This window comes from Hypanus sabinus, chromosome 4 (genome assembly GCF_030144855.1).
Source record: "Hypanus sabinus isolate sHypSab1 chromosome 4, sHypSab1.hap1, whole genome shotgun sequence".
In the NCBI taxonomy this organism is placed as follows: domain Eukaryota; kingdom Metazoa; phylum Chordata; class Chondrichthyes; order Myliobatiformes; family Dasyatidae; genus Hypanus; species Hypanus sabinus.
In genome coordinates this window covers 28490372-28517169 of record NC_082709.1, presented here as the reverse complement: position 1 = coordinate 28517169, position 26798 = coordinate 28490372, and the positions used below count along the sequence as shown (strand labels likewise).

The 26798-nt window shown below is 37.3% G+C and overlaps 1 protein-coding gene and 1 long non-coding RNA gene across 3 annotated transcripts in view; both read left to right on the top strand.

The window, feature by feature from the left end:
• LOC132392609 (endoplasmic reticulum junction formation protein lunapark-B-like) overlaps window positions 1-19603 on the top strand; it is a 104477-nt gene extending 84874 nt beyond the window's left edge. For both annotated transcript variants that reach the window (XM_059966735.1, XM_059966736.1), the window contains 6 exons: window positions 1222-1273; window positions 5875-6081; window positions 7152-7257; window positions 7439-7509; window positions 14285-14443; window positions 17390-19603. In XM_059966735.1, coding sequence (XP_059822718.1) covers window positions 1222-1273; window positions 5875-6081; window positions 7152-7257; window positions 7439-7509; window positions 14285-14443; window positions 17390-17589 — 795 coding nt within the window. In that variant the 3' untranslated portion in view covers window positions 17590-19603. The remainder of the gene's footprint in view (window positions 1-1221; window positions 1274-5874; window positions 6082-7151; window positions 7258-7438; window positions 7510-14284; window positions 14444-17389) is intronic.
• Window positions 19604-20674: 1071 nt separating this feature from the next.
• Window positions 20675-25423, top strand: LOC132392222 (uncharacterized). Its single transcript, XR_009511449.1, has 2 exons — window positions 20675-20832; window positions 24664-25423. It is a non-coding gene; the product is annotated as an uncharacterized LOC132392222 (long non-coding RNA).
• The last annotated feature ends 1375 nt before the right edge of the window (window positions 25424-26798 follow it).

Sequence of the window (26798 nt, the reverse complement as noted above, 5' to 3'; positions counted from 1 at the left end):
ATAGAAGACAAAGGTTAGTGAAGGAAAGAATGTGTTCTGATTGGAAGTCTGACAGTGGCATAGGGGCTGTGAAGGAAGGAGGCATGACCAATAAATCTGTGAATTACACAAGTTGGTCATGTTGCAGATAGTGAGGAAAGTGGTTCAATGGTACAGCAGGGTGTAAATCTGATGGACAGTTGAGGGGATCGTTGACAGTTGAAATCTAATCCCAACGAGTGCAAATAGTGCAACTATCTTGGCAAATAGTGCTAGAATGTAGAATAGTACAGCAGATGAACAAACCCCTCGGCTCATGGTATCCATACCAACTATGACACCAATTTAAACTGCACATTTGACTACATCTGGTCTACATCCCTAATTCCTTATCCATGTGCCTGTCTAAATAGCTCTAAAGATATTTGGTCCTTATTGTTTATTCTAAGCATGCTTTTTGTGAGGAAGTTAATCTAAAAGTTATTTTTGCAATGTAGAACCGTATTTCCTCAACTTCCCCTGGCAGTGTGATAAAGGCACTTAGCACTTGCTATATAAATTGTCATTAAACTTGCCCATTTCACTCTGATATTTCCATGCTGGCAAAGCACTGACCATCCAAACTGTACTTAGATCAGGTCACTCCCTTAACTTATGTTCTAGTGTAAACAGTAAAAGTTATCTATCCTCTCCTTCTACCTAATAGTCTGATCCCGGCAACATTGTGAAGCACAGGACATATACAGTAAAAAAATAGGGTGCTAAGGAATATTAATGAATCAAGTGACCTTGAGGGTTTAAGTTCATAGTTTCCAGAAAGTGACGACAGGGATCATTAGGGTGAGGAGAAAGGCACATGGTATGCACGGTATATAAAAATTGTGACATAATACTTCACATTTACAAAATGCTGGTTGGATCACAAGATCCACTGAAATATTTGGAAGCAACTTCTTCCCCTCCACCATCGGATTTCTAAATAGTGATGGAATCAGATATAGTCACAGCATTGAAGCGACATTTAGACATGTAGTTAAACAGGAAAGGCATCGAGGTGTACAAATATAGCTTGGGTAAATAGGATTAGCATTGGCTACAGGTTGACAAAGGTGGGCCGAAATTAAATTTCCCTCTTTGCATACATCACCTAATATCGGCAATCTTGATCTCTGTTCTAAAATATTAGAAGTAACATTGGAAATGTAATTTTGTAAACAATAACATTTCGGTATTTTATGATAGGAACTTGATCAATTGGCTTCTGGATTGCCAGCTACTCCGAGACCCGGCCAAGGTAAGTTCAGATGTTTAAGAATTTGCAGTACATACACTCAGCAGCCACTTTATTAGTTACTTCCTCTACCTAATGTGGCCGCTGAGTGTATGTTTGTGGTCATCTGCTGATATAGCCCATCCGCTTCAAGGTTTGACATGTTGTGAGTTCAGAGATGGTCTTCTGCATGCCAATATTGTAACGAGTGGTTACTTGAGTTACTGTCGCCTTCCTATCAGCTTGAACCAATCTGGCCACTCTCTTCTGACCTCTGTCAATAATGAGGTGATAAGATGTTTATGCCCACAGAACTGTTTTTTTTTGAATATTCCATAAGCTCTGTTTGTATGGAAATCCCAGAAGATCAGTAATTTCTGAGAAATTCAAATAACTCTCTTACACCAGCAATCATTCCATGGTCATAGTCATTTGGATCACATTTCTGCCCCATTCTGATGTTTGGCCTGAACAATGTCAGAACTTCTTGATCACGTCCACATGTTTTTATGCATTGAGTTACAGCCACACATTTGGCTGATTAGATATTTGCATTAACGAACAAGGGGGCATGGTAAAGTGGTCACTGACTGTATATTTTTTAGTTTAAACAAGACTCACATTTCACCTCATTATTCTTACATTTACTGTAACTGTCCAACTTGTATATCCCTGAAGCAGACATCTCTGCTTTCCAATATAATGTCAGCACATGCACGATTTCACAAAATTTGCAAGTTGTGAATTAAATTCAAGATTTTCAGGCAAGAAGGTATTTTTTGAATATGACATCACAGGATAATGGCAAACCAGGAATATTAAAAGCAGTTTAATATTTCATCAGAAGTAAAACAAAGTAAGCAGATTGGAACATCATAGAATTCAGAATTTCATTATCGAGCAAAATGAAACAAATTCATTGCATTTTCAAAATTTAATTGGTGAAATGCTCTTTGGTGCCTCACAGAAGCATTGGTTTGCATTCTTTCAGCTGTTGAGATGATGGATATTTAGGTTTCAAACCTTGAGGCCATTTCAACTGTATTTCCATTTGACCAAATGGGGTATTTCTGGTAGTTACTGGAAGTATAATTGGCTTATGATGCAGGAATGATCTTTATTTCTATGACATTGCTTTCTATGTAGCTGCTGAAATCATGGCTTGTCATGTTGCCACATCCCTACCGCAGCTAGCGTTACCATTTGCTTCTGTCATCAGCTGTAGTTTCCATCATGTCATGATTGGTTTTCATAACCCTACTAAAACCCTTAAAGCTGTGTGTCTCAGGAGGAGGCTGAGATGATTTATCAGTTTGGCATCCTGGCTGAGCATGTTTGTGAATGTCTCGGTTTTGTCTTTACCTCTTCCTGCTGGGCCCTGCCATTGAGGATGGGATGTTCTCATTAGCTGTTTAATTGCCTGTCACTTCTTAACTGGATGTGGTAGGATTGCCGAGCTTTGATCTGTCCATTCCCCACAAAATTGCTTAGATTGATCTATTGCAAGCTTTGCTGCATTGGAGTTTCACTGATGGTACATCATTGTCAGGAATACTCAATGCCACAGTTAGCGTCTAAGTTCCTTATTGATCCTTTGGCTTGATGGCAGTGATGAAGCAGGAGACTTGCCAGCCCTTGGGTTTACATTTTTTTTTTGCTGCTGCTGCTCCAGATCCACGCCATCTCATGGGTGCCCAAATTTGAGCTGATGTATCTGTTCTGAATCTTCCATCAATCCCATTCCACTGTTGGGCAGCAAGAGTTGAAATGCTTTCATTCTTAGTTTGTTACTTCATGGTAGTATTATTTCTCCGTATCTTTTATAAATCGGTGCAAATCGGTGGCTGCCTTTCCAAAGAGCATATTAAATTCATTCATTAAGGTGGCTTAAATGCTATCACCTCTTAAGGTCACATCAAGCAATGTAGGTGACACAGGGTCTCACTTCCAGGTGAGCTCAATGTCTTTTGTGCTCGTTTTGACTTTCAAAGCATGGAGGAACCATCACAAACTCCCACAGCCCCTGATGACCCTGTGATTTGAGGCTCACGCGCAAGCATCCTTCAGGAGAGTGAATCCAGAAAAAGCAGACAGGGTACCTGGCCAGGAACTACAGACCTGTGCTGATCAACTGGCTGGGGTGTTCTCTGAGATCTTTAACCTCTTGCTTCAGTAGTCTAAGATACCCACTTACTTCAAGCAGGCTTCATTTATACCAGTGCCAAAGAAGAACATGGTAATCTGCCTCAATGACTATTGTCCAGTAGCACTTTCATCCACAGTAATGAAGTGTTAGGAGGCAACTCCTGCCTGAGAACAACGGGTCCACAACAGTTGTCATCTCAGTGGCTCTTCACTCAACTCTGGAACATCTGGACAGTAAGGATGCTCTTTATCGACTACAACTCAGTATTCAATACTGTAGCTAATCAATAAGCTTCAAGACCTTGGCCTCAATATTTCCTTGTGTAATTGGGTCCAAGATTTCCTCACTTGCAGACCCACAGTCAGTTAGCATTGGCAACAACATATCCTCCACAATCTCCATCAGCACAGGTGCACCACTAAATTGTGTACTTAGCCCCCGCTCTACTCACTTTACACTTTTATGATGGTGTGGCTAAGCACAACTCCAAAACCATTTTCAAGTTTGATGATGACATCACTGTAGTTGGCCAAATCAAAGGTGGTGATGAATCAGCATATAAGAGGGAGATTGAAAATTTGTTTGAGTGGTGCCACAACAACAACCTCTTTTTCAATGTCAGAATGATGAAGGAGCTTAGTAATGACTTTAGGAGGTAAAAACCAGAGGTCCATGAGTCAGTCCTCATCAGAGGGTCAGCAACTTTAAATTCCTTGGTGTTATTATTTTGGAGGACCTCTCCTAGGCCCAGCACCTAAGTGCCATTATGTTGAAAGCACAGCAGCACCTCAACTTAGGAGTTTGTGAAGATTCTGCATGTCATGTAAACTTCTATAGATGTGTGGTGGAGAGTATATAGACTGACTGCATCACTGCCTGGTATGGAAGCACCAATGACCTTGAATGGAAAATCATACAAAATGTAGTGGATAGGGCCCAGTCTATCACAGGTAAAGCCCCTCCCTCACCATTGAGCACATCAACAGGGAGTGTTGTCACAGGGAAGCAGCATCCTCAGCCCCACCACTCAGGACATGCTCTCTTCTCACTGCTGCCATCAGGAAGAAGATACAGGAGCCTCAGGACTTACTACTACCAGGTTCAGGAACAGGCTCTTGAACCAAAGGGAATAACTTCACTCGTTCACTTGCTCCATCACTGAAATATTTCCACAACCTATGGATTCACTTTCAAGGACACTTCATTTCATGTTCTCAATATTTATTGCTTATTTATTTGTTGTCGCTGTTTGTTGTTGTTTACACATGGTTGAACTCTTTCATTGATTCTGTTAGTTATTTCCACTAGCAGCTCATTTCACTTCCTGACCACCATTGGTGCAAAAGTTGCCTCTCATGTTCACGTTAAGTCTCTTCCCTCTGAACTTAACCCATGCCTCTAGTTGTTAACTGTGGGGAACATTGCATGCCTCCAGTCTGAGAAGCAACTCATCGCCATCACCCTTTGCTTCTTGCGATGAAGCCAGTTGTGAGATGCCAGAAATATCATGGGCAGATACTTGCTGACAGTATTTAATGGCTGGTTCTATTGACTTCCAAGCATAACTGTGTCCCTAAAATATGGCTGATAGGGGATGTGTAGAAGTAGCTAGATTTTTGAACATCATGGGAAGGTGATTTGATAATCTTGTGAATGTAGGTCATTACTTAGAGCTTCTGCATCAGAACTATTTATTGCCACATCACCCCATCCCTGAATGTTATCTAGGTCTTGTTGGATGTGGCTTTGGACTGCTTTGAAGTGTGTGCATAAAACTGAACACATTCTTGGACTTTAACAATCTTCCTCCATAATGAAGTTGTAGCTAAAGAAATTTGGGCGTATTGTCCTGGGTTTGAAGTGATTCGCCTCTTAACAACCACTGCAGGCTATCTTTTCATTAGGTATGATTGCAGTCATTGAAGAGTATTCTCCTTAACTTTAATTTGGGCTTCTTTGAGAATATCTCCTGGGTTTTTTTTGCTAGGCCAACTACTTTCCATTTTGAATTTGGTTCCTTTGTCTGTTTTTTAGGCCAAGGCTGCAAAATGATTAAATGTTGTTTAGGAACTTCATGCTGATTAAGTGATGCTTGGTACCACTGACTTTCTTTTCCCTTCATTCTGGTGGAGTTAATTTTGGCCTAGTAATTGACTGGTTTTTCCTGCTTTTCATGGATATTCAACTTAATTAGGTATTCCATTATCCAGCTATTAACTCACGAATAGGAATATTAAGTTTGTTTTTAAAATTCCTTGATGGGTTGCAGTTGGAAGAAGGGGTGAGTTTACTGGAAAAGGACTGTTTAGCAGAAGAACTAGTACTCATTTTTTAATCAAAGTTAAATTCTTTCAAAATTTGTTTATGAATGATTTGTATAACTTAAGCAATTATTCAGCTGTAAAGCATGCATCTTAAATGATTTTGTAAAAATAAATCCAGTGCAATTAAAAAGAGATTCTAAACTTTATTATTTCAGAACTTCGTCAAAGGAAGTCAGCTCAAGTTCCATCTACTCCACCAAACCTCAATCAGGGTAATCCGCAAACCATGCTGATTGCCACACCTGCCATACAAAGTACATCAGCTCCTGGTGGCCCTCCAGAAAAGACTGCTCATTCAGCTTCACATACACCTGTACTTTCGAAGCGGGCAATGCCATCGACTACCCCAGTTCCAGTAATGGGTAAACAAAACACTTGGCTTCAATTATGGTTTTAATGTCAGTGTGGGTTACCAATAAAATCGTTTCTATATAAATGAAGGACATTTTATCTTCAATGCTTTCAGAAATAGTTATCTGATAAATGAAACTTCCATATTTAATTAGTCATTAGTCATTCACAGCTGGCGTCTCATATCTTTATAGACCCAGACTAAGCTTATTAAAATGTTACATAGCTACTGTTTAAATGGCAGTAAAAGTTCATCGGCAAAATGGTCAGCTGCTTTGGCTTCCTGTGCTTTTTAACAAAAATGAACAGTTTTGTATGAACATGTTCTAAGTAGTTATTTTTGCTCACTAAATTCATGAACTGTTTTTGTACTTTTCCCTTATGTTTTCCACATCATTCAACAGACCTTAAATCAATTAAAAACAAAAATGTTGAACCACTGGGCTTCCATATGGTTGTAAATTAATAACCAGCAGGTATCTGAGGGCTTGCCAAGATTTGCAAAATTGACCAGTCATCTTGCAATAATTACTCTTGATGTTTAATTACATTAATTACTCTTGGCCTGAGTTACAGGAAAATTGTTAGGCCAGTTTCAGGAGGAATTCAAATGCTTAAGTTGCTAAATTGTACTTCCTTGTGAAACAGTTTCACATCTGGCAAAAGCTTAAAGCAGTGATAAATGTTTGTTTATGCACCGCAGAACATCGCATTTTCTTATGAATATGCCTAATGTATGAGATTTTGGGAAGATAATTGACCATTCTGTATCTTATTGCTGTGTAAACTTCCTAAATGGCAAGGTATCAAATTTATTAAACTTTATATAAATGTATAGGTTTATTTAACTAAAAAATAACTTGCTGAATTACTATTAATTTACCCCATTCCAAAAGCAAGGAGTTATGAGAATGAAAAGCTAAAACTAGGTACACAGATAAAACATTAAAACATCTTGAACAAAGCTGGTTTTTTTGGTTTAGTTGAAGGGATATTTTCATCAATGTGGATCAAACAAGACTTTTAGATTAAAGTTACTGTTCTCCAACCCTGCATTAATCTTATTTCTTCTTAATTGTAGGACTTCACCCTCCAGGTCCACCCCTAGCAAGACCAATCCTCCCTCGTGATCGAGGAGCAATTGATAGAGTTATTGAGTATTTGGTTGGTGATGGTCCACAGAACAGGTGAATTTGAAGAATTATTTGAATACTTGGGGAACTGGTAGCACTATGTTACAATGCATAAAGTAGGAACACAGTTTGCTTCAAACAGGTTTCAATTCAGCCTTGCTCATCTTTTAAGGGCAATTGCACATCTGAAATAATAATAATTTTTGTGGCTTATATTTATTTTTTATCTTTACAGATATGCACTTATTTGTCAGCAGTGTTTTTCTCATAATGGCATGGCTTTAAAAGAAGAATTCGAATATGTTGGTAAGAATGCAATGAACTGCATATTTTCAAAATCGTGTGGGTTTGATATAATTATTCTTTAGCTACTGTTGCTAGTCAAGACAGCTTGAAGAAATCATTTAACAAAATACTTTTTTTCTGAAGAACATTCTATAGATAGTTTGTCTTTTTGTGATTATGTGTCCTCTACCCTCAACATTCTGGAGACACACTGGTCAGAAGCCTAATTTAAATATCTGCTGAAATATGTGTCTATATAAGTTAGGTCAAAAGTTGACTATTCTGTGGCATGTGACTTGCCTCCATACTCATTTACTTTTTGTAAATAGTGAAAGGACCTGAGTCGGAAATGTGACAAGAATATCCTTAAGTTATAAACACAAGGAAGTCTGCAGATGCTGGAAATCTAAAGCAGCACTCAGCCTGAAACATCGACTGTTTATTCATCTCTATAGATGCTGCCTGACTTGCTGGTTCCTCCAGCATTTTGTGTGTAAATATCCTTAAGTTGCCTTGATGAATGCATTTTCAACAATGTGCAAAAAGCTTCACTCCAACCATCTACCATCCTAAACGTTTACCTGTTCCACTACTGACTAACCGTAGCTGGATTGTGTACCATATACAAAATGACCTGAAGAATTTGGATGCATTTAAATCAAACATTTGGACGAAGTAGGAGTGAAGTCTCTAGGCTGAATTGCCTATCTTCACTGTAAAAGATTCAAAGCAGATTGTGAGAAAAGAACATTTGGCCTTTATATTCAAGAAGTCCTCAAAACTGACTTTGTGTAAATACTGGAAATGCAAAGAAAATAAATGGCTGTGTGTGAGTCAATGTTACCTCAGAACATCTGCTTCCCTGAGGTTTACCTTGTATTGCGAGAACATGATTTACAATTTTTAAGAACTATGAAAAGGCTATTGGCCAATTATCCTTGGCAATCTTGCCTTAATCATAATGACCAAATATAGTGGGCACCCTGGTTAAAATTTATGTTACTGTGAATAGCTAGGCAAGTAAAAGATGACCTGATTTCCAAAAGGCATAAAGTTAAAGCTGACACATTTCTTTAATATCTTAAGCAAGATTACTTTTTTATTTCCATCTTTTACAGTTTCAAAATAACAAAAAAGGAAAAGGGTCCGAAGCAAAGGTTTCGGCACCCTGCATGGTCAGCCCTTAGTAACACCCCCTTTGGCAAGTATCACAGCTTGTAAACACTTTCTGTAGCCAGCCAAGAGTCTTTTAATTCTTGTTTGGGGGATTTTCACTCATTCTTCCTTGCAAAAGGCTCCTAGTTCTGTGAGATTCTTGGGCCGTCTTGCATGCACTGCTCTTTTGAGGTCTATCCACAGATTTTTGATGATGTTGTCCCAACTGACTGTGGGGACTGTGGCAAAACCTTCAACTTTTGCCACGAGTTAGTTCATTATGGATTTTGAGGTGTGTTTAGGATTATTATCCTGTTGTTGAAGCCATCCTTTTATCTTCAGCTTTTTTACAGACTGTGATTTACTTCCAGAATTTGCTGGAATTTAATTGAATTCATTCTTCCCTCTACCAGTGAAATGTTCCCTGTGCCACTGACTGCAACACAAGCCCAAAGCATGTTTGATCCACCCCCGTCCTTAACAGTTGGAGAGGTGTTCTTTACATGAAATTCTGCACCCTTTTTTCTTCTGATGACTCTTCCATGAAGGCCATATTTGTGCAGGTGTCGCTGCACAGTAGAACAGTACATCACCACTCCAGAGTCTGCTAAATCTTCCTGAAGGGCTTTTGCAGTCCAGCGGGGGGTTTTGATTTGCCTTTCTGGCAATCCTACGAGCAGTTCTCTTGGAAATTTTTCTTGGTCTTCCAGACCTCAACTTGACCTCCTCTGTTCCTGTTAACTGCTATTTCTTAATTACATTATGAACTGAGGAAACGGCTACCTGAAAACTCTTTGCTATCTTCTTATAGCCTTCTCCTGCTTTGTGGGCATAATTTATTTAAATTTTCAGAGTGCTAGGCAGCTCATAGAGGAGCCCACAGCTGCTGATTGTTGGGACAAGATTTGAGGAGTCAAGGTATTTATAAAGCTTTGACATTTGCATCACCTGGCCTTTCCTAATGATGACTGTGAACAAGCCATAGCCCTAACAAGCTATTTAAGGTCTGAGACCTTGATAAAAGTTATCTGAGAGCTCAAATCTCTTGGGGTGCCCAAACTTTTGCATGGTGCTTCTTTCCTTTATTTTCCACTCTAAAATTGTACAAAACAAAAATAATACACTAATCTTCCTTAAAATGTTGAATAGAATGTTTCATCTTTAACTTTATGACTTTTGGAGATCAGTTCATCTTCTACTTGCTTAGCTATTCACAGTAACAGAAATTATGACCGGGGTGCCCGAACTTTTTCATGCCACTGTAACTGCCAATTATTCCCAGCCAATTTTACTTCATGTTTTCATTGGATGTGTACATTACTAACAATGCTGGTATTCATTGTCTATTCCTAAGTGCCCCTGAGCTGAGGTGTTATTTAAGAGTTATAGGAGAAACCAAATGAGTTTTTACACCAGTTACAACTGAGACTTAAAAAAAATCCACATTTCTTTCAATTTCAATTTAAATTTAGATTAAAGCTGTTGGATTAGAACTGCTGCCTCTGGATCACTGATTTGGAACTCTGGCTGAAAAACTTCGCTTGTTCTCTGTTCATGTTTGAAATTGTGCTAACTATTGCTGGAAATTGAAATATGGAACCATTATATCTGAGCCTGTTTACAGCCTTATCCAGTACATACAAGCAAACAGTCTAATAGAGTTGCAAGAATGCAAGCTTTTCCTCTACCTAACCCAGGGTGTTGAGACCCAGGGCTCTGTCACACAAAGCAGTTTCAGCAGATTGAGTATCAAATGTAGAATTTTATTTGCTTTGAGACTCTACCCCCATCTGCTAATCTTCAGGGGTGCTTGCTAAATCGCCTGAACTTGAACTCCTCTCTAAATAAGATTTTACAAATGGGTAACAATGATTCTAAACTACACCATTGTAACTTTATTTTATAGCACGACATTTTTTGAAAAGTATGTAAGGAGCTCTGTTTATACGGATACGTATGCAAATGAGAGAACTCAAGCCAATGTGCTGTGTCCCTTTAAATCACAGCCTATTTGCTTGATATTCTACTATTATTTTAATCAAATATTGAGGAATGTATGAATAATTAAGACAAAAATATTAATCTGTTCTAAACAATTCAATTTCTTTATATATTACCACTTTCATGTAAGCTCCAGTGTGCAGTATTTTTAGATACCATCAGGCAAGTATGAAAGACTTAGTTTCACAAAACTACTGTAAGTTAAAATATGTTGTAGTTTCCTACAAAGGATTGTGAGGACTGCTGAGCAGGTCATTGGGGTCTGTCTTCCATCCAGCAGAGATATTTATCAGGAACACTGAGTGCACAGGGCCCTTAGCATTGTCAATGATCCCTCCCATCCGTTCAACAATCTCTTTGAACCCCCCCCACCACCACATCAGGTCGAAGTTATTGTAGCATGAGGACAAGAACTCTTAGAGTGTGAGTCTACTGAACTCCCTGACTCCACCCAGATCTCATCACGTGTGAAGCATCAATAGCATTATACTGTTTACTTTTAATACTTATGTCACAAATGCACCTTATTATTTAATTTATTGGTGGTAATATTACTTTGTGTGATGTGTGTTCAGCTTGGTCTGGAGGGGTGTTGTTTCATTTGGTGATATACACTTACACGGTTGAATGGCATTGAACTTTTGACAAAATAATAAAGTAGTGCCTTAACTTAAGCATGGGTCAAACCTGTCTGACATTAAGTAGCTTTTTGATGTGATGTTGTCCCCAATATTTTGTACACTATAGACTTTGCAATATAGACAGTTAACACAATGCTAATGTGTTTTCTGTACATTTGTCATGTTATTCTCAGTAATGTTAAACTGTATATCAGTGCAGTCACTCTCCCTACCCCTCACCTGGTTATCTTTCTATGTTCTGACTTTTACATGATTATATTGTTTGTCTATAATTCTGTCATTTTACAAAGGTGAGCGATGTGAGTACACCATTATTCAGATGAAAGTATACAGTTCTGCTTTTATCAATGAAACAATGTTGAAGACCGTAACCACATTTTGATAACGTGTGGACTCATGTTAGGCCTACTCTTGAGGTGTCACTTTTCCTTAGTTTTTTAGGATGGTGTGTGTGAAGACATTTTGTAGAGTGAAACCTTGGATAACTGGGTAAAATTCTCTGTAATGCAGGATTTCTTCTACTTGCACTTGATGTGGAGGTTCTTTTGAGCATTACCTGTTAATGCAGCAAATCTTTTTTTTCCTCTTCTTGTGGGATCTCCTCTGTGGAGAAAACATCACAGGTCCAATTATATGATTCTTTTGCACATCTTTGAAGTTAATACACTATGACAAGTAGTTTTAAATGAGGTCAGTGGAAAGAGAAAAATTGCAAATGAAATCTAAGGTCTATAACTGTCCATTTCCTTGTTTCCATAACTAATTTAATGGAGTTACTAAATTATTTATCACAAGAAACAGCATCAAAAATATCTGTTCCTTTTTCAACAAGAATATGCAGTCTTTAAAAATCAGTAATAATTTAGCCATTTCATTAAATTGTTTTGGAAGGGATAACAACTTCTGCCTCTTCCAGCTGTTTGAATTTCTACTGCTGCATATTTAGGCAATTGATAGGTTTCTAGATATTGGTTGGAAAAAGAATTGCCTGCATTCTGTGGAGCTTATTAATCAGTTCCATGATTTATCAGTATCTTTCCATGAATGACTCAGATTATGAGGAAATTGTTTAAGTGTACCAGCTTTGACCTACCAACACCATTTACTAATGACAAAGATGATACAAATTTCTTTGATTATAGTCACATTTCTAGGAATAATAACCAAATTATCAGTTTTGATATTATTTGAAGAATGCGTTTTGGCCTGGATGTTTTTGTAAAGCACCTATACTGTCAGTCATTTTTATGCAATATTTTATATCCATCAGAGGGAAGTCTATCCAAAGCGAAGGCACTTGGAACAATGATGCTGTATGCTCTATTTCAGTCTACTGATAATGAAGTAAAAATATCTGTGTTAAAATGTATCCCCTGAGCTTTCCTTTTTTAGGTCTGACTATTCTCAGTTCATAGTTTCTTTCTAAAATTGCTCCATATCCATCGCCTCTCTTTGCTTCCATTGATTGGAAGTGCCACTGCAAAGAAGACTTTTGTAAATTTAAAGCATTGTTTCTTCTGGAAAATAAATTGTGCGAAACAAGTGCTGAGTAGTAACAGCAAATAGAATAACTGATCTGATTTTTTGGAATTTTTTTGGGCTAGTTCCATTATAATTGTGCAATGTCTATTTGGTCAGTGACTATTAATCCACATTTACTTCAGTTTCTCACACTGGAACATGCAATATAGTGAAATCCTTTCTCATGTTTCAATTTCCATACATAACCCCTTTTCTTGTTCTTAGTGTTTCGTAAACTGACAGGTATTTGGATTATCTGAAATGTTGATTTCTATTGCCTTACTCACCTGTATCCCTCTGGCCTATATTTCCTACTGGTTAAATGGCACCTTCATATTTGAAAGTCTCCTCCTTCTCTTCAAATTTCCATAGGCATTGATGACCATACCTTGAACTGCCAATGCTGAAATTTCCCCTCTACCTGTTCGTTCTTTCTTCCTAAACCAAGCCTTTCTGTTCTAATATAGTCAATATTTGTTACTGATCCTTTGAAACAGTTCAGGTGGAGTGTATTGGCATCTGCACAATTGCAATAGAAAACTTGCAGCATAGCAACAGTGATGTATCACTCTGATAGACATGTTTTTGCAAAATGTGCCTTTTTTATATTTTTATTCAGACATATAGCACAGTAACAGGACCCAGAGTGAGTCCACATGATCATGGGGAGACGTACAATCTCCTCAGACTGGTGGAATTGAACCTGGGTCACTGGCGCTGTCATAACATTGTGTGAATTACTGTGCTGCCCCGTTTTGGCTTTCTGATGCTAAAACTAGCCTATTATAATAACATCAAATCAGGTTTACAATATTGACAATGTTATTTGATTCTATTGTTTATAGAAATGTGCTTAGAGTAAAGATACAGCCACTGGTAGCGATGCTTTGATTGTAATTTAGAAGTTTGACTATTGTAAGGACGAGAACATTTTTGAAGCTCTTGAGAAGGATAAGGACTTTGAGAATTCCTTACTAGATGCAATGTTTGTATTTTTGAGATTTTGAGGAGGGACTGGTTTACAGACAATAGAATTTGTACCAAATTTTACTTTGCAGATCCTTAATTCTACATCTATTCACCAACATAGATTTATGTTCTCTGCTGTTTAGCTGCCACCAGCACACACTGTTCCTGCAGTCCTTTCTGAAAGGGCAGTCACAATTGTATGTTAGTGGTTGTGAACAAGCAGCAAGCACTGAGCTCTCCTTGCATCATAATAGCCATAATCTTTTGTTGTACTAAGATAGTCACATTTGTATCAAGCTCTGGCAAAACAGGAGTTCCATCATTTGGAGCTTTCCATTAAATTCTTTGTTTATATGCTGTAATTCCGAACACTCAAGGTCCTCATGTATTTTGTATACTTCTGTGGCTTTAACCGATTTGAGATACCCCTGTAAGGTTTTGTTTTTTAAAAAAAATGCTATGAATGTGTTTGGATGCATAAAATGCACTATTTTTGTTTTCTTCACTAGCATTTAGATGTGCATACTGTTTCTTTCTTAATCCGGCACGGAAAACAAGACCTCAGGCTCCAAGACTTCCAGAATTCAACTTTGAGAAAAGAACATCTTCTAATTCCCCAGCCTCTGTTAGCTCTCCAGCTGTGGTACACGATGATAAGACTGAAAATGGTAAGCACTTAAAGCAGTTGTTGTGCTATACTTTGCAAGTTTTATTTAGCTTTTATAAAACAACACTGACAGTGCTATAAATGTTTGTTCTTATTTACTTATATGTAATGTTTATAGTTTTAAGTCAATGACAGGCGAAGATTCTGATAGTAAATCTGTAAAGGTCAAAAACATTCTGTTAGATTGCTTTTTTGGAAAGAGAAACTTAATATTTTGATTCAGTGACCCTTTGTCAGAATTGGAAAAGTAAGACAACAGTTGGTTCTCTTTCCCAGTTCTGATTAAAGGTACATGACTCAATGGTGATTGTTTCTCCTTCCACAGGAGTTGCCTAACCTGCAGAATATTTCCAGCATTTACTATTTTTATTTTAGATTTCCAGCTTTTGTGGGTTTTTTTGGGGGGGTGAGGTGGAATTTCAATGACAAAGACAAAAGGACCAAATGAGCGTCTTCTATGCCATTCTGGGGCTGGGAAGTCTCTGCATCCTTCATTTCAAATTATTTTTGGTATGTGACTTGGTATAGTTTTGCAAGCTTGGTAAACAAAAGTAGTGTGATACCTGGGGTTTTATAGAATGAAATCTCTTGCATGAGAAATTTCAAACTGAGAAGAAAACAGGAGAGCCAAATTAGAAAGGTGGTTTGTTGCACCATGAAATGCTATTGAAATGTCAACACAGTTGTAATGTTTAAAGGATCACTTAGTTTTGTCTGCAGTAAACTCCCACAGACAGTGGTGAAATATGTATAAAATACTGTGATTTTTAAATATGAATTAAGGGATTAATGTTGGTCATGGCTTGAGACAGGCAGAATCCAATTAAGCATCTCATCTCAGATGAGACCACAGATGGTAAAGCATTCCTTTAGTGTTGCACACATACTAATAGAGAGGGAATGTTCTTGATCCTTCTGGAAGGGCATCACTACAGCACCACATCTGATAAAGGTGAGATTGTGTATCGTGCATTCAAATGGATCAGTATGTAATCTAGATCAGTTAATAGACTATATGGCTTAGGTAGGTAACTTATTAGTATTACGTTGAGTTGAGCGAGCAATTCTTGTACCATTCTGACTTGATTTTTAAGCTCCAGATGCACAATTCATTGGAATTATGGTAACAGATTTATTCTATGGGAGTGTGAGATATACTATACATTTTCTAAATCCCGCTACTTAAAAGAAAAATTGATATTTAGGTCTTTTTTTCCATTGTGGCATCACATGGAAAAGATATAATATTTCCTAAACCTACTTCATTGGCCCATTCTTTCTGATGAACCTACTTAAATTTTGAGATGTAATATCAGCAGAAAGTTATAATTTCACATACTCAAGTGGTTTAAAAGTGATACTTTTCTGTAGATTTTTTAAAAGTGTTTTCAAGCAAGATCTATTAGTGGTGTAGATGCATTTCAGTGGGAATTTACATCTAGTCAGTCTTTTGAGCAGAGTTGTAGCCAGCTTATTACTTGGTCCACTTTGTTTCCTGCAACACCCTCTATCTTGTGTAGATCTTTCACAGCTGAATAGCTAAAAGTTGTAAATTTTAATTAGATTGTATATTCCAGATAGCATTAGTATGAGTTGTATATTAACTTCTCAATTATGACATCTCTATTAATGCGGCTAAGTCGTGTATCAAACATTCCATTCTGCACCTTGCACCTGAAAGAGTGATATTGGGTTATCTGTACTTATCCAGAGGGGAAAAATAGTGGCCAAGTAAAATAAATCCTCACCTTGGAAAATTAACAAATAACCAATGATCTGAAACTGAGTGAATCCAAAAATACTAGAATTTAACTAGGTAAGAATGAGTAATGACCAAACAATGGAACCTGAGATCTTTGTTTTACAAATGTAAGTAATTAACTAGCCATCTTGTTCAAAAATGCTCTGTTTAAGAAAACTAAATATCTTTTATTCTCATTTTATATGCATCTGGAATTGTCATTTTTTCAATTTACACAGTTCAAGATGGGTTGTATATATGTTTGTTTAATAGATTTATTTTCTGCAGTTCTGTCAGGGCCCTGGGCCTGTGGAAGTTTATCCTTTTGCCCTCGTGTTAGGAAATACAACTTTTTCTGTTCTGAGAGAAAAAGAAAAGGATTAACAGACAGTATTACAAGGAATTATGTACCATGATGTTCAGGAGTTCCAGGTCCTGGAAAGAAATTGCAAGAGGAGGAGCTTCATTGTAGACTAAGAAGGACTAAACTATCAGGGCGTACTATGAAATCAAACAAAATCCTTTTTTAGATTCGTCTCTTGATAGGCAGCCACAAAACAAAGAAACCTAATAGAACCCAATGTGCAGGGGTAAAAAATACAATTCGTGCAAACAATAAAAGTAAGCAAATAACATCCAGAACTGAAGTTCATGAATGTGAGTTCACAGCCACAAAGTTGATCATCATTGCAGCTGATTCAGGAGTCCATTAGTTGCAGGCCGCAGCCTCAGTTCATCTCACAGATGAGAAAATTTTACGGAGCAGCGAGCTGAATCAGCTTGTCCATCACCTCTGGCCCTGACAAGCTGACCATTTCAGTCTGGTCCAGCACTTAAATTGTCCAAGCCACAGGTTGTTCTTCACTGCTTCAAACCTGTGCCTTGCTGCTTCAATGCAGTTTTGGGCTCTTGCCCCACCACCTTGATTTTGCCAATTCCAGAGCTTTCCAATTCAGCCTGGTGCTTAAATCAATCACACCTCATGTTGTGCCTTGCTCTTGAACCCAGGCTCTGCAGCTTTGATATACTAAGTTGTTTTTTTGAAAAAGCTTGTCTGTATTGGTAAGGTGTCTGATGTTTTTGCATCAATCCTATCATGACTGTGTGTCAATCCCAATTACCTGTGGCACAAAGGATAAAAGCAGCAACATTCAGGAATGGACACCTAATTAATTCATATTATTTAACTAATTTGTCATATTTTAGAACCATGTGAGGAAGCTGGAGATCAAAGTGTTACATCACTTCATAATATTAAACAAGATGAGGGTGGAAAAGAAGAATCTACTCCTGTGGAGGTTCAGCTCAGACATGACCAAGAAGTGGAGCATGACGATCAACCAAAAGAAAGTGAAATGGATATTGAAATGAGTAAGGATGAAGAATCTGCTATTAGTACGCAATAGCAAAGTTGCCTATAACTTGGCATGTAGCAAGAGATTTAATATATGATCCATAACACACCAATTGTTTATGCCAGATTACCAATACAATAGGCTATACTGATAAGGCAAAAAGAGTGCAAAGTTTAACTATTGTCAGTAGTAGTAAATATAACAGGCTTTCTGAAGAAAAGATCTGAATAAGCTCAATGTACTTCGATTCTTTTGTAATAAATCTGTATATTGTCTATGGTATTAAATAGCAAAGGCTGCTTCATTGCGGTACCGTTTATTGTCAGATCACAATACCATTTAGTTGTTGGATATTGGAATGTGCAATATCCTACAAAATTGAAACATTAGAATCCAATCATAATTTAAAATTGGTTGACTCTTTAATCCCTTTACACTTCAGAATTTGACACAAGATGCACTTGGATTGGAGTCATTATGTTTTAAAGACAGTTTAATTTATAAGGCTTTAAAATCTTGCAAGTTTGAAGCTAGATTAGATAAAAGTGTTTAATTGAAAAACTACTGTGTTTGTATTATAAAACTTCATGTTTACAGTCAGCAATGAAAAACTAGCTTTTATATTTTTAACTGTGAAATGGGATAGTAGAATTAGCTAGTCCTTTGTATATTTAATATTTAAAGATAAATTTATTTTGATGATGTGTTTTTTTGTCAGTAGAGGATAAATTTGCATGTTGTTATAAAGGAGGTACAATGCAGGTTTTTCTGTGCTGTAAATGAGCCTTTGTTCTATTACAGCAACTAATGGTCCGGAGATACTCTGGTTCTTTCTGGTGTGGCTGCACTTTGTTATAAGCTGCCAATTCAAAAATGTGTGCTGTGCTTTGATACTGTGAAAGCTAAATAAATTATAGTTATTGCATCAACTAAGTGTTAATACTGAAATATTGCTTTGCTTCATATATTTTTAAAAAAGTAATCATAGTGCTTTACAAAAAGTGAGGTGTTGTCTCCTCCATATACACTTACAACTCTGAAACACAAATTTATTTGATCTTTTAGAGTATAATTTTAATATGTATTTGTGTTGATTTAAAACAAATGGGCAATATTCCTCAAATCGGCTATTAAACTTGAACACTTGAGTACATTTATCTGAATGGCTACTGCTTAGTACTAATGTATAATGTATTTATTTTTTGTTCTATTTATGAGCTGCTAAGAGCTGTTCTGGCATGAAGATTTTCAAAAGCTCCATTAATGCTTTGCTTTGTTTCAGAGATTGAATTTGACTTTCCTATTAGAAAGCTTTAAGCTAAATTTCTATGTTTTTAAAAAAGCATTTTTTTATTCATTGCTGTTGTATTGTGAGGAAAAACTTTTCATGTGTCTAATGTATCCATACTTTGAGCCAAACCATAACTGCTGTCTCAATCCAAACAGTAGCATTTGACAGCTTGTGGTTTCTACAGGATCAATATCCTTGTTTAAATATAACATCAGGTGATCAAATATAATATTTCAAAGTTGCGATATCAAGAAATTAATAATCTGCCTTTGGTAAAATGGTGTAATATATTTTACATACATGAAAATTTTCTTGTAGTATCCTTCCCCTCCCCTCCCCTAGCCCCTTCCAAAAATGTTTATTACAGTTTCTCAGGTCTGTTGTACTTGCAGTAATAATGACTCCGATTTCTCTGCTTTAGAACCACAAAACTGAGTTATACAATGAGACTCATTGAAACTTGAAGATTTTAATACATGTGGCAATTAAAGTGATAACACTGAAGTTGTTGTGAGCTGCAATTTCCATATGTCTCTAACAGAATCAAGGGAAATTGCTTTCACTCACATGAACTTGTTTCTAATGAAATATGCATAACCAAATGCCCTTATGTAATGCATTTTTTGCATGAGGTGTGGGTGAGTTTATAATGGTTTATTAAGATGAAATTACCATTTAGTAAGCTTGCTAGCCCCAAGATTTCACGTATTAATTGTAATCCTTTGCACATTTCAAAACATTAGATTTTAAAATTAAAATGCTTTGATATTTCAGCTTCTACCTTAATTATTTGTCTAGTTTAATCTTCAGTTAACACTTTGAAAATATTTACAGCGTTAATTAAATACTTATGCTTTTTGCTTCCTGGCTTGCTGTTTGTGAGTTCTTTAATGTGATTGGCTGCTCAGTCACTTTTCTAATCCAATTGATGGATACCCAGAATAATTTTGAATTTTACACTTGACCACATTTAATATCTGCACACAGATTGCTAGGCTTTTTGTGACCTGCTTTCTTCAAATTCAGCAGCTACAATGAGGACTAACACCAAATTCAGGGTCAGTATATGTGGGTAAATATAGGAAATTTATCTCTTTTGTCTAATAATGACTTTTTCTGTGGAATAAAGGTATCTGGTTGGCATCTATCCTTGGATAATTATCTTGAACTGCCACAGACTGTGCTGAAGATATTCCCGTGGTGATCTTAAGTGGGAAGTTCAAACCATCTGTTTTTCTTGCATATTTTTACTTGACTACTTCAGAGGCATTACTGTGGGTCTGCTGTCACTTTTAAACCAGATGGGTAAAAGGTGGGGAGCTCTTGTTCACAAAAAGGCAGTAGTAAGCTAGAAGGATTTATAATATGATTGCAGTTTTTAACTATTATAAGTTAGTTTTTACATTCCAGATAATTTAAAAAATGCTTTCTATTGTGGAGGAATTAGTTTGGCAACATATTGCTGCAGCTTGGAATTTCACACGCAGTGGTATTTCCCTGAGATCTGGGAATTATTACAACTTGTTTTATTAACATTATAAAAGCATCTGGTGTTTAATTTTGGTCTTCAATACTACAAAAACATAGTAGTAGGCCACCTGGTTCTTCAAGCCTGCTGTGCCATATCGCTCAATATGATCAATGCTGATCTACTCCAGGCCTGAACTCCTTCTCAATACAATCCCCGATCTTTCAATGATTTATCAATCTCCACTTTAATGAGCTATGCACCACAATTCTTTGGGGCAGAGAATCTCAGATCTCAGTTTTATAAAAGATTAGCTCCTTATCTTGAAACTGTCTGCTTGTTAGAGATTCTCCTAGTGAGAACATCTTAACATCTATCTAGTCCTACCCTTGAATATCATGTGTTACATTAAGTTCACCTTTTGTTCTTCTAAGCTTCCAGCTGCCTCTCATGATGGGGTAATCCTTTCATTCCAAGAGTTAGCATGGGGGAAATTCTTTTGGACTGTCTCTTTGACTATGGTATCCTTTTGCAGGTAAGGGGATCAAAGCTATACACAGTGGCCTCACCCACACCTTGTAAAATTGTAATAAAATTTCCCGGTTTCTAAGTTCCAAACCCTTTGCAATAAAAGCCAACATGCCATTTGCCATGTTAATTATTTTTGTACTTGCTATTTTTGATACATACATAATGAGCCCCTAAATTCCTTTAAACTTTACTCATCTCAGTCTCTTTCCATTTAGATTCCTCTTATCAAAGTGCATGCACACACACTTTCTCACATCAAACATTTGCCACATTTTTACTTGTTCGCACTATTTATATCTGTGGCACAGCAACTTACCCTTTCACCTGTTTTCCCAAGAACCTTAATTACTTTGCATATTTAATTAAACATATTGCTTTTTCATTTTTTTAAACTTGTATTTCCATTCCTACCAGCCTCTGTAAAAGGAACTTGATGTAAGTGAAATTCAGATTATGGCCTTCATGAATGTTTTTGAGGGGGCTGTCTACTTTGTATTACATACTTCCCATATCAGCTAATGCGGCATCACCTACTGTGGGGTGAAACAGCATTTGAACTTTAGTTTTCTTTGTCATAGCACAACATCTTCTGATGTCTTGAGTAAACTTGCCTACTTGTGTGGAACTTTAATAGTTATGAGCAATTAATTATAATTAATCTCCAATGATTTAATATTTTCTTCATAGCTGAAGCGGTAGAAACTTAGTATTATTTCAAGCATTGCATCCAGGAACATAATATGTGCAAAACAATTATCCTTGCTTTAGCCCGTCTTTTCTTCTGCACTTTAATTGGAAAATGATGACGGATACCTAAATAATGAAATTTTTATATCTAATTTCAGCATTTTAATTACAGTACTCTATGCCCATGTAGTGTATTATGGTTTATAATTTACTGATTTGGTTAAATATCTGTTCTCTGCATATTTACAGTGCCTATAAAAAGTGTTCATCCCTCTTGGAAGTTTGCATGTTTTATTGCTTTATGGCATTGAATCACTGGGTTTCATTTGGCTTTTTTTGACCCTGATCAACAGAAAAAGATTTTCAGGTGAGAGTGAGAACAGATCTCTATAAAGTGATTTAAATTATTACAAATATAAAACAAAATAATTGATTGCATAAGTGTTCATCCCCTTCAAGTCAGTATTTAGTAGATACACTTTTGGCAGCAATTACAGCCTGAGTGGGGTTTGTGTGAATAGATCTCTTATCAGCTTTGCAAATCTGGACACTGCAATTTTTCCCCATTCTTCTACTAAACTGCTCAAGCTCTGTCAGATTGCATGGGGATCATGAGTGAACAGCCCTTTTCAAGTCCAGCCACAGATTCTCAATTGGTTTGAGGTCTGGACTCTGACTTGGCCACTCCAGGACATCAACTTTGTTGCTTTTGAGCCATTCCTGTGTTGTTTTGACTTTATGTTTGGAGTTATTGTCTTGCAATTATTATCTTCTCCCAAGTTGCGGTTCTCTTGGGTTTTCCTCCAGGATTTCCTTGTAGTTTTCTGTATTCATTTTACCCTTTACCTTCAGACACCTTCCAGGGCCTGCTGCAGTGAAGTGTCCCCACAGCAAGATGCAGCCACCACAGTGCTTCACAGTAGGGCTGGTCTGGTTTTGATGATGTGTTTAGTGTGGCCAAAAATCTCAGTTTTGATTTCATCAGACTGTAGAACCTTCTTCCATCTGACTTCAGAGTCTCCCACGTGCCTTCTGGCAAACTCTAGCTGAGGTTTCATGTGAGATTTTTTTCAACAGGAGACTTTCTTTTTGCCACTCTCCCATAAAGCTGCAACAGGTGAAGCACTGGGGCAACAGTTGTTGTATGTGCAGTCTCTCCGTCTCAGCCACTGAAACTTGAAATTCCTCCAGAGTTGTCAAAGGTCTTCGTGGCGTCCTTCACTAGTCCCCTTCTTACATGGTCACTCTGTTTTTGAGGACTGTCTGTTGTAGGCAGATTTACAGCTGTGCCATATTCTTTCCATTTCTTGATGATTGACTTAACTATTCCAAGAGATATTCAGTGATTTTGGAAATTTTCTTGTATCCTTCTGACTTGTGCTTTTGAATAAACTTTTCACACAGTCACTTGGGGTGTTCTTTTATCTTCCTGGTGTGTTTTTGCCAGGACACTGACTCACCAGCAGTTGGACCTTCCAGATACAGGTGTACTCGCAATTGTAACATTTTGACTGCACACAGGTGATCGCCATTTAACTAATTATGTGACTTCTAACATCAGCTGGCTGCACCAGCGATGATTTGGTGTATCATATTAAGGGGGAGTGAATATTTAGGCAATCAATTATTTTGTTTTATCTTTGTAATTAGATAACTTGTAGAGATGTGTTTTCACCATGAATCTTTTTCTGTTGATGAGTGTCAAGAAAAGCCAAATTAAATCCACTGTGATTCAATGTTGAAAACAATAAAACATGAAAACTTCCAAGGGGGTGAATCCTTTTTGTAGGCACTGTATATAAAGTACTCATTGTTATCTACCTCTGTCACTACCCTGGCAGCACATTCCAGGCCCCACAACTCTGTAGTAAAGAAAAAAAGAATTGCCTTGCACGCCTTTGTACTCCCCCACCCCCCCCCCCCACTTTAAAACATATGCTTTCAAGTGTTGGACCTCCCAATCCTAGGAAAAAGATAATAGCTAGCTATCTATGCCTCAATAATTTAATAAACTATTAAATCTGCCCTCTGCCTTCACTGCTCTAGAGAAAACAATCTCAACATATTTTCCAAACCAGGCAGCCTCTTTGTAAACTTAATCTGCACCCTGTCCACAGCTGCCACATCCTTCCTATAATGAGGCAAAGAATTGAAAATAATACTCCTAGATGTGGCCTACCAGAAGCACGTAGCATAGTTTCCCAGTTGTAAAACGGAATACCTCGACTAATGAAGGCAAGCATGTCCTATGCCACCATACCACCCCTTTAAATTGTGTGGCTTCTTAGGAGCCTTGAACTGGGCTCCAAATTTTGGAATGGATTAAAAGCAATGTAATTCATGCCAACCACATTGGAAGGAAACATTTGAAGAAAGCCCCATTCCAAGCTGGTGTTCTGTACACCCTCCCGCCTTGTTTTATTCTTATTCACCCCTTTCATTACCCTAACAATTGAGATAAAAATCAACATGCATTTTTTGTGTTACGCTCTTCTGACTGATGCTGTAGATTTGACGATTTATAAACCTGTAGGTACATCTTTTAATTTGTGTGCAGTTTTATGTATGTAGGTTAATTTTCTTCCCGTCTGTAGTTGTCCCAGTGTCCCTCTAGAAGTGAGGTATGCCATAAATCATTTTAGTCAGGTGCAGTGCTGATGCCCTTTGTTGTGATGGACTTGGAGAAAGAAATTTAGTGTCATTAGAGGTTATCAGTAAGTTGATTTACAACCAAAACATTGGCTAACAACTCGAGCATTACTTTTTTATTTTTAAAAGATCTATTTTCATAAACCTTAATTTGGGTTGACAAATATCTCACTTTTACTCAACTGCAGAATTTTGCCACTAAGGTTTCTTAGTAATTGCTTGCATATTATTTATGCATATTAATTTTGTAGGACATTAGTTTTAATTGTTGATGTTAATGTTTCAAAACAGGTACTTTGAATTTCTTTCCAGTTTACTATATAATGGAGTTTAGCTAGAACCTGTTAAAGCATTTAATTTCATCTATAAAAGCTTAACAGAGATGTGCAACAACTCCATTCCAGTTTACTTGAGAGAGATATCAACATGACCAGATTCTGTTTCCACTTGAAAACATAGTCCAGAGCTTCTCTTCCTGCATACAACTTTCTTCCTACAGGTTTTGGTGGAAGCTGTCTCCAAAGGATGATGTCTCAGAAAGGGCTTTCTGTCATGACGAGACAAAAGTATTGGGCTCACTTGGGATTTATATTCCTCGGGATGTCAACTCCTGGAGTGATCAGGTTTAGTTCTGTTTCAGTGTGCTGATGGTGTAATTGAATAAATGTAATGTACAGATTTTTAATACTAATATTTAGTATACTTAGTAATATCACTAACTAAGGATTTTGAAATGCACGTGTTTGAAGTTCTTGATTAACCAACAATGATTCTCTGTAGCTTGATGGTTTTCTCAATGTTAATTTGCTTGCAGACTCAGTGGTGCATGGACTATTTACTGGGGGCTATTGATGATAATCTGAGTTACTGACTAATGATGAGGATTCTCTTTGGCAGAGGTGGCATGCATCATGTCTGTGCCTTTGAAGGAACACAGCCCTTTCAGACATTCAAGTCATGTCTCTTTCCATGATGGAGGATGTTACTGAAGTTCTGCGTTTATGGATTGGACTATAGACTTCTTCAGTCTTGGGTTTTAATATTCTATATTGTCGCCCATTCTTTCTTGTTTTTTTTGTACGAGGAGGGGAGTTTGGGGTCAATGATCGTGTTGCTGTTTATTTTGTATGGTGGAGGTGTGGGTTTGCTGGTTCTCCTTGAACTTCCATGGTCTTCTTTGTTTCATGGCTATATGGAGAAGAAGAATCTGAGTTGTATATTGCACATATACTGTATTAATAATTTAACCTTTAAACCATTTTTATTGTGGCAAACAGAAAACTTATTACCTCGGTGTCGGCACTGACAAGTGATTTCTGAGAAAGTGGTATTGTAGCATGAGGAAAGATTGAGTTGGTCTAGTCAATGTTCACTAGGATTTTAACAAGTGTTTCTGACAATATTCCTTTGGGCCAGCCAGTGGTTCAGTGGCATCAACACTGGACTTTGACACGGATGGTCCTAAGTTTGAATCTGGCTGGGTCGCAACCTGGGCAGCAGCAATATCTGTGCAGAAGAAAGTCTTGGCCATTTATGTATGTATCTTGCCACAAAAACCCTATGGACAACTGCATTATCCATAGCGTTGCTATGAGTCGATGACAACTCAATGACACTCAACAACAACAATATGACAATAAACTGTTCTGAATCTGAAATGAGAGTAGTTCTCATCGAAGCATACTAAATTCTGGCAGTAAATGACATGGATACAGGGAGGCTGTTTCTTGACTGCGGGGCCTGGAATCAGGTCAGTTTTATGTAGTAAGGCATACAGTTATCTACTTACATTGATCATTTCAGATGCCCAGTTGTGCTCCAAGCAGTTATGGTGATTGAACAAAAATACCTTTGAGAAAGTGAAAGTAATATGCATAAATGAGTAGGTAGCTGTATGCTGAATCTCCTCCCTTAAAAGGACCACATAATGTTGATTCCTTAAGAAGCCATCTAAATCAGTATGGCTGCAGCAGTTGCATCACCAGTCTACATAGAGAATGGCCAAGGGTAATAATGACACAGACATAAACAGTTGCAGAAATGTAATAAGCACATCAGAAATACATGGATAATATCCATATGACAGAATAGTGAGAATTATATATTTTTACTCTTTAAAAGATTAATGATTAGCTTTATTTGTCATATTTCACTGAATGGTTTAATGTATATATTTCATTTGTATCAAATCTAATCACGCTTCTGGCACAAACAATGCATGACTAACCCTAAATGTATGTCTTTGAGATGGGGGTGGGGGGACTGGAGCATCTGGAGGAAATCTACTCATTCATGGGGAGAATGTACAAATTCTTTACAGACAGCAGTAAAGTGATTGTGCTAGCCGCCACGGTACTGCGCCACATTTTTGAGTTTTCAGATTACTTGAGTAGGTTGCGGGATCAATAAAGAAAGTCGAATTTTATCACATGGTGAACAATATCGAAGGGAATTGGGCTCTTTGGCCCACTGACTGCGCACCAACTATTAATCTTCCTTTTACACTATTTGTAACTGAATCACATTTTTTATTCTCACATTTTTAATGACTGCACCCAGATTTTACCAGTCATCCCCGCATTCAGAGCAATTTACCATGGTTATTTAACTACCAATTGGCTCATCGTTGAGATA